General features: G+C 39.9%; 1 protein-coding gene across 1 annotated transcript in view; it reads right to left on the reverse strand.

The window, feature by feature from the left end:
- Nucleotides 1–938: 938 nt before the first annotated feature.
- LOC136863813 (HEAT repeat-containing protein 6) overlaps nucleotides 939–15,180 on the reverse strand; it is a 248,820-nt gene continuing 234,578 nt past the window's right edge. Inside the window, exon 17 of the mRNA XM_067140151.2 lies at nucleotides 939–1,199. Within this exon, the coding sequence (XP_066996252.2) occupies nucleotides 939–1,199 (261 nt within the window). The remainder of the gene's footprint in view (nucleotides 1,200–15,180) is intronic.

Consider the following 15,180-nt stretch of genomic DNA (forward strand, 5'->3'; position numbering starts at 1 on the left):
CTAACTAAGGCACTTGGGAATTTTCATTTCCCATGCAAACCTGTTGTCAGTCTGAGAACAGAGTAAGCCATCAATAACTACTCCAGAAACACTGGAAAAAAGATGCTTACATCCTATTCGTGCATCAGGGTGAATTTTAAAAGATACTGTATTTCGTGGCGTATTAGACTCCGCACCTTTTTTTTTTTTTCAGTTTTTATATTCGCAAAAAGTAACTGGGGGATTCAATACGCGATAGCCTCCCATTTTGTCCCATTACGTCAACTTCACTGCCATCGAGACCATTTGAGGTCCCGTCTTCTTGAAATTTAAAAACAAAGTTTTGTTCCCGATTATAGAGTCCAAACGAGAATATATTCACAAATTGTTTCTGGTTTATTTCTTGTCAGTGTACTGTATGTGTAGCAGAAACCACCCCTTCCGAATAAAGCCGTGCTGTAGAAAGCGTGCCAACCATTACGCTGGCGGGCATTCTTAACTAAAAAACACAGACATGTAGCATTGACTGAAGCATGCTTTGCAATGCGCAGGTCGGACAGATGAAACTATTTACTTACTTATGCGACATAATCGGAGCTGCAGTACGCTACGGAGGCGGACATTAAACTACAAAATACAGACATACCGTGTGAGTTTGATGCATGTTTTCATTGTGTGGGTTGGACGGACGAAACTAATCACAAATTTGTGTGATTTCATCGGAGCGGAATCGTCTTTGTTCTCTGATGAATTACATTGGGTGTCTTATATGCGAGATTTATTTTTTTCATTTTCTTTGTCTAGAAAAGCCAGGGGGGACTAATACACGAGGAAATACAGTATTTAAGAGTAAAGTTTACATGGAAGTTTCATGGTTAGAGATCAAATGTGATGACAAACAATGAAAAGCACCATTATTACAAAGAAATATACAATTATTTACCCTGAGGTTATCCATGTTACACTACAGAATGAACCAGAATTCTGAGAAGCATTCCTGGTCCACTAATGTCATCAACAAACAGTTCAGGGCTTTCCATCATAACGCGCAAATGATTAGTAGCTGAAAGAAGGAGGTCCGCTTTCTCAGGAAGAATGTTTTCCTGAAACTTCTTGAAGTAACCTGGTAAATTATCCAGATGGCCGAGCAGAACTCTAGGAATTCTTTCCACATCATTCGATGACAACAGAACTGTGAGGTGGCAGATTGTATAGCAGATCTGGAAAACAAGAATAAAATGAATGACAACAATGTTCCCCTGCCAGAAAGGAAACAATAACAGGAGTTTATTAACTCTTCATCACCTGTAGCTGTGTATAATGCATGGTAAGCAAGGACCACACCAGCAGCCCATTCCCGCACTGTAGGCTGTACGTGGGCAGTCAGTCACAGAAGATCAGCATAACTCAATCTTTGTGTTACTACTTAAAATGAGTTAGTGAAGCATATTGAAATGTTAACATTACAATAGAGAATTTTTATGTCATATCAAGCTTAAGTAGGCACCATATCTTTTTTTGAAAAGTTGTCAGACAACAAAAGACAATATGCATATTTTCAACAAGATTCTTCAAACACTATTCAGGATTCTCTGGACTCAATGAGTGAAGTTGACGATGACTGGTTCATTAGTACAGGGTTATGATCCAAGTGTTCCACAGACTTTACTACATGTGACCTTGAACAGTGGAGAGCCCTAAAATGTAAGTTTACAGGAATAACTTACAAACTGTAAAGAAAGTTCAGGAATTTATGACTATGGGAAGTCGCCAATGCATACAGCTCCTACAACATAGGTTAGCACTCATTATGAAATTAGGATGATATCACGTGCATTCTCTAAGTGACCAAAGTTGTGTGAATAGACATGTAAGGGCAAACTGTTTATCGATGGACCTAGAGAATGGCATGGGATATAGCCTTGGCCCTGAGAGGACTGGGCTAAGCTGTGGACAAAGGCCAAAAATAACTGTATTCCTACACTTACATACCTAAAAGTAAAAACAAAAACAGATCCCCTAAAATTATGACTGAAGACCATTATAAATGTGAATGAAAAGAAATTACTTAATTACAGTTCCACATTTCAATAAACTGGAAGATGAATTGTTACAACAATTAACATAATGAACCTCACTTTATGAATCTCTCCAGCCAGCATAAAATCATACAATATTACATGAAAGGACAGTAACCTGCTGTGCAGAATTATGCAGTAAAACAGTAACTATCACAGCAATGAATATATAGGATGACCCAAAAGTCCGTTAACATTTGACGAGGCAACACTTCACAGAATATTGGAGATGGAGAGGTAATAATTGACACACATGATTGGATTGCAGCTTACAGTTGAACAAACTGTACAATGCAGCCAACCTGCTTGCTATCAAGATTCAATTATTATCCTATCTGTTTTCTCTGGCTCATGAATAGGATATCCTGAATTCACTCAACATAGTCTATCAATAAAGAGATTTAAAATACTGATCAGTGTTTTCCACTTTAAGCAATTTCATGCAAATGTACAGTGATACTTTGTTTTCTGACATGCACCATTATACAGTACACTGTTACCTTTCACAAACTGTTCTTCCTAACAAAGTTTTGTGGTCACTTTCAGCATGCAATTGATCCTTCCTGGATACAATTGGCTGACTGCTCTCATACAGGATAATAGCAGGCATATTTCCGTAGCGTAACAGTTAGTGTTATTAGCTGCCATCCTCGGGGACCGGGTTCGATTCCCGGTACTGCCAGGAATTTAAAACTGACAGGAGGGCTGGTATGTGGTTCAGATGGTACATGCAGCTCACCTCCAATGGGGGTGTGCCTGAAAAGAGCTGCACCACCTCGGGATAAGGCCACGAGTTTACTTGTCCGACTCGTTGGCTGAATGGTCAGCGTACTGGCCTTCGGTTTAGAGGGTCCCGGGTTTGATTCCTGGCCGGGTTGGGAATTTTATCCTTCATTGGTTAATTCCAATGGCCCGGGGGCTGGGTGTTTGTGCTGTCCCCAACATCCCTGCAACTCACACACCACACATAACACTATCCTCCACCACAATAACACGCAGTTACCTACACATGGCAGATGAATACCATCGGTAGTGGTGTTGAGTCAATGTGCACCATCAGTTGCTGATACATCTACCCTGTCTGCAAAGTACTTCCCACACAACAGCTTCTTCAGTTTCAAAGTGAGATTATAATCACATGGACTGAGATCTGGTGCAGCGAGGGTGTTTACTTACATCCATCTTAGAGTATGGCCAGACGTACACTGACCTGTGTCAGATTCTGGTACCTAGCCACCTATGCCCACAGACTGAATCTGTTGGTGGCAAACAGTAGTGTGCTACATGGTAGACAACAGGGTATACAAATCTTACGTGTTTCAGATGATGCAACACCATAGCCACGAATTAAGATGATGATGCTTGTTGTTTAATGGGACCTAACATCTAGATCACTGGCCCCTAAAGGTACAAGATGAAGCAAAATGAAATGATAATTAAAACTCAAAAAAGAAAAAAAAAATGAAATGGCATCAAAATTATCCATTGACTAGGACTTAAAAATGATAAAAATGATTATGAATTTAAAATAAACAGTGGATATAACTTGCACAATATCTTATTATTGTATAAAGATTTAAAAAATAAATTAAAATGTAATAAAACTAAATAAGACATTGCCTTTGAAATGAAATCATATATTTCATTCAAATTAAAAGTAAAAAAAAATTAAAATAATTACAAGAAGATAGATATCAACATAGACAAAGAATAATCTATATATATTGAACCCGAGTGACTTAGGCCCATAGTCAGTCATGATTTGATCGGTAAAATAATATGGTACATTTATTGAAATACAGAAGGGACGTTGAAAATATTTCGTTTAGGTAATGTCGAAATCAGAGCGAAGGAAGGACGACAGACTGGAGCCTGACGGATTAGCTCAACACGACAACTTTTAGCTACTTCACAGCAGGGAATATCATTAGTTGGCGTACAAGGAAATACAGAGTCCACAAATAAGTCTTGGTCAGAAAGAGGAAGGGGGAGAGTCATACAAAGAAAACTCACCACATGAGTAAGACCTTGGGATATTTTTGGTAGGACGGAAATTCCATGACCTCATGGAAAAGTACAGCGGCTGAGTGTACGTTCGCTAGCCTAAGTTCGAGCAGGTGGAGATTTAAATCACGTGACCGCTTGCCGGCCAATAGTAAAAATTTGATGGGAGACTCAGTGATACCATCTTAAGGAATGATGGATGAGATATTTTCGTAACTACAAAAGTAATCAGTAATAAATTATTATGAGTACGCGGATGGATATACTGGATTTATTGGAGGTCACGCATGGAAAAATAATCAATACTTATTGGCAAATTAAATAAATTGAAGGCTGGATTTCTTGGAAACCGGACAGCTTGAATCTCATTGGCTGAAAGAAGACCACGTTGTCAGGGACGCTTACGAAGGCGCGAAATGTGAGGAGCGAAATCCACCCATATCTCCTAAATCTGTGATCACCAGGAGTTCATATTTTATCCAGCAGATATGCTAGCGGAGTGGATTAATTTGATGTAAATTTTAACTTCCAATTCGGAGTGCAAGTACCGATATTAAAAATCCACCCCCTCCCTAAGGGGTATGACGTCAACGAATCCGCGGGAAAAAGGCTTCATCCATATATACGGGGCAAGGGATCATCGCCAGCACACTTGTCTTGAATCGTTGGAGCTGAATTGTCGGTCGCCAGCACACGTGAATTGAATATCGGGAGCTGAACTGTTGGTCGCCGCTATCTTAGAATTCTACGGTCGTACAGTCATTTAATGGCGCGAGCATCCGCCCGTATTTGTAAAATGTGATCGCGCTCAAGCAACATGTTAAATCTGGAAATAGTAACGTAGGACAGTGTCTGTCATTTGTGAAGATCAGTGATGTAAAGTAATTACCCTGCAAGAGAGTAGTATAAAGTATATCACCATAAGTACGTGCATAACAGACTGTGTGACGAGCAGTACTTTAAGGAAGTAGTAGCCTTTACTTAGCTATACCGAACCGATGTAATGAACACGTCAAGAATGCCGTATAAATCGGGCGTATCGCGACGGGCGAAATAGTTGACACCTCGTCGTACGTGTCCAGGTCCATTGTGCGGTAGGTGGACGAAGATTAAATAGTGTAAATATATTAAATTCTTGGGTCTAGGATAGAAATTTGTTGTATCCAAATTAAAGTATACAGTGTTAACGTAGTAAGTGGTGAAGGTTTGTGGTAATCAAGATATGAGTCTAAAATAATAATGTGCCAGGAAATCTTTTGTGAAACTACGCCATCAAGGATGGAGGAGTAAAACGCAGAGAGGGGCCGGATGGAGCCTCTCGTCTGCAAAGCTGCAATGGAATACCGATAACTAAGATGAGTACTAAACTGTAAATAATATTTGGGAAATGTTATCGTGATGGGAAAAATGGGAATAATTTGATTATACTTGGTTACCTTCTGTAATAAGATGGGTCGCTTAACGACCCCATCCTAAATTTGTAGCACGGACAGTAGTAAATCATAATAATGTAAATAATCGGGTCTTTTATGTATTCAGTTTGTTGGAGATGTAAATTTGTATATATTAGTGTAGTAAGTTAAGTCATGCATGCATTCATATTTTCTTTGTAGTCAATAATTTTCTTTACGTTTGATTTTGGTTATGCTAGTTAAATAAGACCCGATATGTGCTTTTATGTTTTGTCAATTTTAACGAGCCATTTAATGACATGGAAGGAAAATCCAGCTTCGCCATACCAAGTGTGTTTTGTTGTAATTAATATGGTCATATTTTCAAAGTGAAGTTGTTAAATTTGTGAGATGCGATTAATATAATAATTTCCAAGTAAATCATATCTGGAGTGTTTAGTGCCAGAATAAATTGAGTTTGTACAAGGGGTTATGCGTTAAACATATTACGAGTGGACTACCGTATTACAGGCGAAATTATCATTTTTTTAAATAATAATAATAATAAATAAATAATATAACTATTTTTTTAAAGAAGATATTTTTTTAATATAATTACGAGGATAATAATTTCATGAATATTGTAATTTCGTGGATAATAATTCATGTGATCAAGTGTTGAGTTTATTGGGAATCATTTAATGACGGGAGGTCGTTTTTAATTCGGAATTAAAGTGCGTGATAATTTAATTTGGTCAATTAATAATATTGAAATGTAGATCGGTGCTAATAATCCGTACATGTTAATGAACGTGTGGTTTAAATTACGGTCCAATATTTTTTACGTATAAATGTCGCGTTTTAAAGTTGCGATTCATTAGCCGGAACCCGTAGGGCTAATATTACGAGACCCTGATTGTCAAAATTTGGTAAATATAATTTCAAGATGTTACGATTATTTGTGGAGAATGAACTAAAGCGTAGATCAAAATGAGATAGAAAATGTGAAAGAATCTGCAGTCAGATAATAAAAGGTCGTATGATGTCAGAAATGAATAAATAAGTCAGTTGATAATTCTGTGAGAAATAAATAAATCGAGGAATATTGAGATAGAAAGGAAAATAAATTCCGTACGAGAGACACTTAGGATATTGAAATGAGTGTAAAATGTACGGGCAGTGTCACAGAGAAATACTGAGTTACGCAGCGGGTAGCATTCGAACCCGTGACAGCATGTACGAAATAAATAGACTGCACAGCTATTCGTTGAGATACAACGGATCTAAGGATAATGAGAGTTCAGATTCCACATAAATGGTCGTATATTGTATTCATTGTAATGACGAGCGAGGACAATCATGATGTCGTGATAATAATAATAATAAATATTGCAGATAAAGGATTAGACCGCCTTAATTAAATGAGCGTTGATAAAGATGTTAAACGGGAATCTAAATGATAATATGCAACCGATAATAATAATAATAATGTAAGGACGATGTTAAATCATCGCGATCAGATTAATAATAATTGTCATAATAATAACTGTAATGATGTCGTTGGTTGATCAGTGAAATGTTTGTAATTGCGACCGATATCCTAATATATATAATTTGGCGGAAATGACCGGTCCATTAATAATAATAACCTCTTAAGTGACGTGAATAATAATAATAATATCTTGAGTCACCTATTCATTAATAATAATAATAACCACGAGAGGGATATAATAATAAAAATAACGGTAATAACCGTTTGTGTTTGCATCCCGCATAATAATGATGATATTAATCAAACGTGACAGTGCCAGGAACCGTTGAATAATAATAATAATAATAATAATAATAATAATAATAATAATTTCGAGGATGATAATTTCGCGGATTAAATTATTTGGTGACAACATCCCTCTATTCGTATGTTGAATAATGAGAATGATAATATTAGAGTCATTTTGGTTACCGCGTTTTGTACGGTTTCCATACGGGACGATGTGACAGTAATACTTGGCGTGTTTGTTTATTTCGCTCGCGAGGCGAGGGGGGCCACTGGCACGGTATTTCCCACCGCTTCTCGTTATCTCATCTGTGGCAGTAGTCTACTGAGGCTAACTGGTGACAATTCAGATCACATGTAAATAATATGTAAATGCTAATTCATTGGTATGGCACCAGCTGGATATCGTAAGATAGGAACTGTCCGTGGAATCCAGTTTTCGCATTTCACGAGAAACATTACCCAGTCCGAGTACCGGTCTCGGAAAAATGTATATAGCCGGAGTACATCATCTTAGTTAAATCAGGAAGCCGACCGTAACATGGGTTATGCTCGGGCTCCCGATAGAAGGAAGCTATATCCTTGAGTAACGGTTCGATTCAAATGGAATCGATCCGTAAATTATACCTCCAAAATGTCATTTTATTTCAGAAGAAACGCAGCAAGATATTGATACCACTTGCGGTATGGCAAGTGATTTATATATGTAACATGTGTGTAAATTCAAATATTGTTGCCACGTGTATCAAAGTTTTATACGTCAAATGGCGTAATAAACCGCTCCTTCTGGCAAATTATTTCAAAGAAAACCACTCTCATAATCTTTTTATTGTAGTTAGATGATGCCCTTTTTAATGTAACAGTCACTTCCTAGTCCTATCATGGAGTCCTTAAATTCAAGTTACAATCGAGCCTTCCCCCTTTTAATTTTAAGTTGCTCCGTTCATCCCCGTGTTCTATTATGCCGTTATATTTATATTTGATGATTTAAATAATGAACCGACACCCCTGAGATAAATGCTAGTCTGGGACTCGGGAGGTGGACGGGTGCAAAATGGCTGGCCCAAAGTGGGGCTTTAAGAACGGCAAAGTGTTGCTTTAAGAACGGCAGAGAGGGCCTAACAAAACAAGGGAAGATCTACGAGTCATGTTGGTTGACATCAGTAAAATGATGACCAATTGTAGGACATGTTACAGTTGGGCCAGAAGCAATATTGCTTGCCCAACGTGTTGCTTTAAGAACGGCAGAGAGGCCAATATTATTGCTAATCAATTGTAAAATTTTTATATTTTTTTCCCAAATTTTATATTTTTAAAATTTTGATTTTTATTAATTGATGACCGCATCACGGTCAGGTGTGTGTTCACTTGTAACGTAATATCATGATAGAGTAAGGTTAGTTTCGAACGGAGCTAGATTTGGCTAGTTATTAATATAATCCATTGCTAATCTCTTCAAGTTTGGCAATGATTCAAAATTCAATAAGCTCGAAGATTTGATGTTTCTCTTTTTCCCATATGGAATTTAATATTTTTTTGGTTATTCAGGACTCCATTTAAATGTCATTGGACATGAGATGAATATTATAAACAATTGTTTAGGAAGGCTTGAAATGGTAAAAATATTACTGAGCACCAGTTCAAGTTATTATTTAAAAAGAGGTTGAGATGGTATAAAATTAAAATTAACGTATTTCAGGGCAGGAGATTTCCAACTTCATCGTTGTTTTTAATGTTGTTGTTGTTGTTATATTGGAGCGGTTTATTGTGAAATCTTAGGCGCAAGCCAGCATTCAAGTTGAATGACCGGCTATTGTAAACAAGTTTTAAAGTCAAATTTTTTTTGTTAAATGAAAGTTAGTGTAGGGGTATAATGTCATAGGATAGGGCCTAGACCCAATAGCGTATTCCTTCGTGTGCAGCAAGGTGAGAGGCCGATCGGCCCTTTTGCTTTCTCAAGAAAAGTTATAATGTCTGACGACGGTGGGGAGCAATCCCAGGACATAGTGGTAGAAGGACAGGGAGAGGTGAAAGATACAACGTTAGAGAAATTAATGAAAGCGTTGGCTTTGAATAATGTTGCGATGGAACGTAGGCTAGATCAAATGCGGGCCGATAGTGTTTCGGATAAACAGGAAATTATTTATAAGATGGATCAATTACAGACTAATAGTGTTTCGGTAGAGAATAAGATCGACCAAGTACAGGCCGCGAGTGTTTCACTAGAGAATAAAATAGACCAAGTACAGGCTGCGTGCGAAGTTAATAAAACAGAACTCAAGGCACAAATAGATGCAGTTCAGGCCGCGAGTGTAGCGATGGGACAGGAACTTAGGGACAAATTAACTCAAGTCCAGGAAGCATGTCACTTCGCGAAAGATGAATTAAAAGTGCACATGGATGCGTACATTACCATCGTTAATGAAAAGGTTGACCGCGTTAGAGATGAGGCTCAAATGGAACGCGCAGAAATTAAGGAAAAATTGAACGCTAGTGTCAAGGAACTCGCCGCTCTACGATTAACTGACAGAAAAGACATGGAATCACACATAGAGGAAATTCGGGATGAGTGTAGGAAGGAGAATGACATCGTCCGGGGACAAGTAGAAGAAAAATGCGCGCAGATAGCTGGCACCTTGGACAAGCATGACAAGGGCATGAACGAGTTACGTGGGGAAGCCGCACGTACACTTGTCATCGTAGCAGGACTGAAAAACAAAGTCGAAGAACTAACTATAAATTTAGAAGACCGTAGCCAGAGAATAACTAAGTGCGAAGACGCAAACTTAGCGTTATTCCAGCGGACGGAAGACTTAATTGAACAGGGCCAATCATTCGCCGACACGGAAGTTCGCTTGTTAGAACAATGCAAGGCGTATAATGGGCAAAATTCCGGCACAAAACAAATAGCCAGTTGTAATCCCAACGGAATGGATGACATGCGAAAAGACTTGGAGATGTTGAAGGCTAGGTTGGAACCATCAGCGTCTAGCCAAGATTTTAACCTCCAATATCGCGAATACGAACCCCATGATAACCAGGGGATTCATAAGAAAGGAGGCCTATCCCATGCTGATACACACGGTTTCAAGTTTGAAAACAGAGATGGGTCGTCTACATCATCAAATGCTATCCCGACATCGGTGGTACACGTCATTAAGATGTCTGATGACAAGCCACCAAAGTTCGATGCCCGTGGGCATGTCACCCCGAAAGGTTTCATCCGGGAAATCGCCGGTTATATAAATGAGAATAAAATACCAGTAGAACGACAACTGCGAACGGTAGAGAAATTCCTAGACGGAGCACCAGCTGTATGGTTCAGGGCTTTCTTGTATACCTTTGAAGATTTTGAAGGATTTCGGCGGGCTTTTCTCCAAAAGTTCTGGAGTATTCAGGAACAGCAGGAGTTAAGGCTGGAAGTATATTCCAGACGATATTCAACATCTTCACCCACGAAATTCTCTGATTACTTTGTGGCACAATTTCACAAGCTACGGGAGCTTGATAATCCAATGAGCGAAACAGAATTGATTAGCGCCATTGGAAAACAATTGCCATTCGAGGTCCAACGAATGATGATAGCGTCAAATGTCCAGACAGCTGTCGATGCGGAGGCTTTATTACGTCAATTAGACCTCACAACGCATCATTCGAACCCAAGACAAATTAGGAGCAGGGACCAACAGGTGAATAATATCGAACGGACAATCGAACCGAAGACCACTAGTACGAAGAACCAGGGAACTAGTACTGATCCGGAACCTCGTCGAGCATATAATACGGAGTGGAAGCCGCGACAATGGACGAAACCAAGGAATTTTGCGGAAGGCAACCGGCAAACCAACCAAGGGAACTTTCGAGCCGACAGGGGATACCGTGGATTCCAGAGAAGTAATTATAGGCCGTATCCAGCTAGGAATCAAGGGAACCCGAGATATTACCAGGGAGGATCTCGTCAGGAGAAGGATGACAGATACCAAGAGTCCAGGCGGTATATAGAAGAGCTGAACAAGAGAAAGTGGAAGGAGGCGATCCATGATCGAGGCCGTGATGAGGAAGCGACAGGAGCGGAGAGCTTGCAATTCCAAAGAGCAAGGAAAGGGGGCAGCGACCTGAACCCGAATGCACCGACGTTCGAATCTGAAGAACGGTTCGGGGCGAAAAAAAAAACGCCGAATTTTAACTGAAGAATGGATCATCGCAGAGGTCGATACATGGGTTGTGACCTCTGACGAATTAATTGACGATCCCGAAATCCAAATTTCAAAGGAAATTAAGAGACTACCAGTGATATACACTAGGATCAACCACGTGAGGGTTCGATCACTCATTGATACAGGCGCCAGCGTATCAGTAGTATCCCAAGTTCTGGTAAATGAACTACAATCCAAAATAAACATCCCGATTATCCCAGTTTCAAATTTGAAGATTCGTGGAATTATCCCGGATAAATCCGTCATATGTAAGAACCAGGCATTATTGGACATCGAAATTGGAAATTCAAAATTTGCTCATACATTTATTATCATGAATAAAATCAACTATAACTTGATCCTAGGGGCTGATTTTATGACTGAATACCAGGCTGTGATTGATATGGGAGATAACTCTGTCAGATTTAAGCACAGGGAAGGTATTGAGGACACAACCATGAACCCTCAGTCGGAGATAGGAGAGCACGAGGAAATTTGGAACACCGAAGTCGTGAATCCGCTTAGGACGGACGAAAGTGTCATGAGTGAGACGGATGATCATGTGACCTCTGATGATTATAAGCTATTTGCGGCAGAATTGCAGGAAGGTGAAATCAACTGTGGGAAGGTTATAGCAGATAAAGTTAATGCAGCTGTAATAGGTCCCGAGGGGAAGGAAGATTTATTCAAAATTTTAACAAACCATAGCGACACGTTTGGCTCAAAACCTGGAAAAATTGAAAACTTTGAATACGAATTAAACGTGAATGATTGGTCCCCGTATAAGAAGAAATTATATCCAATTGCCGAGAAATTCTATCCCCAAGTCCGCGAAGCTATTAGAGAAATGGAAGCAAGTGGATTGATATCGAAGTCACCGACGCCATTTTTAAATCCTTTAGTGATAGTAAGGAAACCGGACGGATCAGTGCGCATTTGCCTTGATGCACGTGCTATCAACGAGAGATTAGTCCCAGAGTATGAGCAGGCCCCGCCTATTAAAGAGATCCTGAAGAGATTTAAAGATATGGAATATTTTACCACTTTTGACCTGACGTCATCGTTTCATCATATACTGTTGGAAGCTAAATCTAAGTTGTTGACGGGATTCTTATTCGATCAACAGACTTATGTCTTTAATCGTCTCCCGTTTGGTATTAAGAATGCGGGTTCGGTTCTCATTCGAGCTCTTGACCGCAATCTAAGTCCAAAGGTCAAAGAGGCGACTATCATGTATGTGGATGATATCTTGGTAGCTACAAGAACACTTTCGGAACACTTGGAAAATATTAATGAAGTCCTCACCGATTTAGGAAGGCATAACTTCAAGGTCAACCTATCGAAATCACATTTTTGTCAGAAGGAGGTGTTATTTTTGGGTCACCTTGTAGATGGAGATGGTGTACGACCAAACCCAGTCAAAATTGAGGCCATTAGGATGTTTCCTAAGCCTACTAAAGTAAAACATGTTCGGCAGTTCCTTGGAATGTGTCAGTTCTTCGCTGATCATTGCCCTGATTACACAACCGTAGTAGCACCATTGCAGGACCTGCTTAAGAAAAATAATCGATGGAAGTGGGACCATACTTGTGATGAGGCGTTCGCTCAGACCAAGCAACGATTACTGCATAATGTTAAGCTCGGATACCCGGATTTCAGCCTCAAATTCATAATTCAAACAGATGCCTCAACCATAGGTATAGGAGCCGTATTACTGCAGGAAAACCCCGATGATCCAAGCATAAAAACCTATATTGCCTTCATGAGCCGGAAATTGCGGAAGCATGAGATAAAGTACACTATCACAGAATTGGAAATGCTGTCTATCGTAAGCGCTTTGCAGTATTGGAAGAAGATCGTGTATGGTTTTCAGATTGTTATCCGTACCGATCACAAAGCGCTGACGTTCATTATGAAAACCAATATGGCAAGCGAGAGGGTTAGCCGTTGGGCATTATTTATCCAACAATTTGATCTAACAGTCGAACATTGCCCCGGGAAACTCAATATTTTGGCAGACACATTGAGTCGACATCCAAACCCGGAGGAAGTCGTAATCCACCAAATTGAGTTGATAGAAGAGGACCAGGAGGTCTTAAGGAATCTGAAGGACATCGGAGCGATACAGAAGAGAGATGGGTTTACTAACTTGATGATAGAATTTTTTAACAAAACATTGCAGCCAGACAATCCACAGTATGACAGAGCTAGTAAATTATCAGCGAGCTACCATTATTTGAATGGGGTTCTTCATAAGTTTTTGGATGAGGAACACACGAAACTTCGCATAGTCATACCATCTGAAATGCAAGTACCGGTAGTCAACCATGTACACCGGGTCATTGGACACGGAGGTATAGGGAAGGTTTTGGCAACTATCCAAGAGACATTCGTGTGGGCCAAGATGAACCAAACAGTCCGAAATGTACTACGATCATGTGACGTCTGCCAAAGGATTAAACCTAATCCGTATTTACTTAAGCAATCTCCGCGCCCACTGTTACCTACTGAACCCCGCGAGATATTCGCAATGGACCTGTACGGACCACTCCCCAAGGCCCGTAGGGGAAACCAATTCATCCTTGTTAGTTTAGATGTATTCTCTAAATTGGTAGCCTTGTATCCGCTGCAAAAGGCAAATTCTAAAACTGTACTACGAGGAATTACTTCACATATCATTCCACAGATGGGGAAGCCTAAGAAGATCCTTACTGATCATGGTAGTCAGTTCACATCTGCTGCGTTTGCAAATCAATTACGACAACTAGACATTCAGCATGTACTTAGTTCGATTCGCCATCCCGAATCGAATCCATCAGAGAGGATTATGCGAGAGATTGCAAAATTTTGCAGGATCTATTGTTCCGAGGCCCATTGGCGGTGGATTGACGTGGTGCCCATTATAACTAAATGTATTAACACCACGATCCACGAAGCAACAGGCCAGATACCGGAAGTGGTTCACTTTAACAGATATCCGGCCAGGCCATGGCATAATGCAGTAGCATGTCCTGCAGATCCACGCGTATCCAGCGAAATTTGTATCAGAAAGACACGGGAACATTTGGAGGCACAAGCCGAACGACGATTGAGAAGGCTGAGGAATAAGCGATTCCACCGTCCGTTGAGGGTTGGCGAGCTCGTTCTAGTGAAGAAGCCAAGTGTATCTAACCCAGAGCAGAAGGTGTACCACAAGTTTTGTAAATTGTTCGTGGGCCCTTTCAAGATTATACAAACTTATGACAACAATGCTTACAAAGTTCAGAGCTTGGATGGAAGTTCAGAGAACATCTATAACGCTGCAAATTTAAAGCTTTACCACACGCCAGCAGACCAAAGGGAAGCAGAGGATGAACGAGAGGAAGCAGATGACGAGCCGGAAGAAGATGATGTCGAAGAAGAGGATGAAGAAGATGACGGAAGGGAAGAAGAAGTCCAAGTAATCCGTACACCAATTGAAGCAAGGCCATGTCCAGAGTGTGGAGAGATAGACAGCGACGTGCAGGAATTTGTCAATACGATCCATGAAATCGAAAGACAGAACGAGGAGTTAAGGGTCAGGAACCAGATGTTGAGAGACGAAATCAATAGCCGTCGCAGAACAGAGGATCCGATGTCAAATCATGATGGTGATGATATGGACACATCATAAAAAAAATCTCATGATACTCACTAGATTTTTTTTTTACCTGGGCAAGAGGAAGATGAACCCGAGTGACTTAGGCCCATAGTCAGTCATGATTTGATCGGTAAAA

Source organism: Anabrus simplex, chromosome 2 (genome assembly GCF_040414725.1).
Source record: "Anabrus simplex isolate iqAnaSimp1 chromosome 2, ASM4041472v1, whole genome shotgun sequence".
Lineage (NCBI taxonomy): Eukaryota > Metazoa > Arthropoda > Insecta > Orthoptera > Tettigoniidae > Anabrus > Anabrus simplex.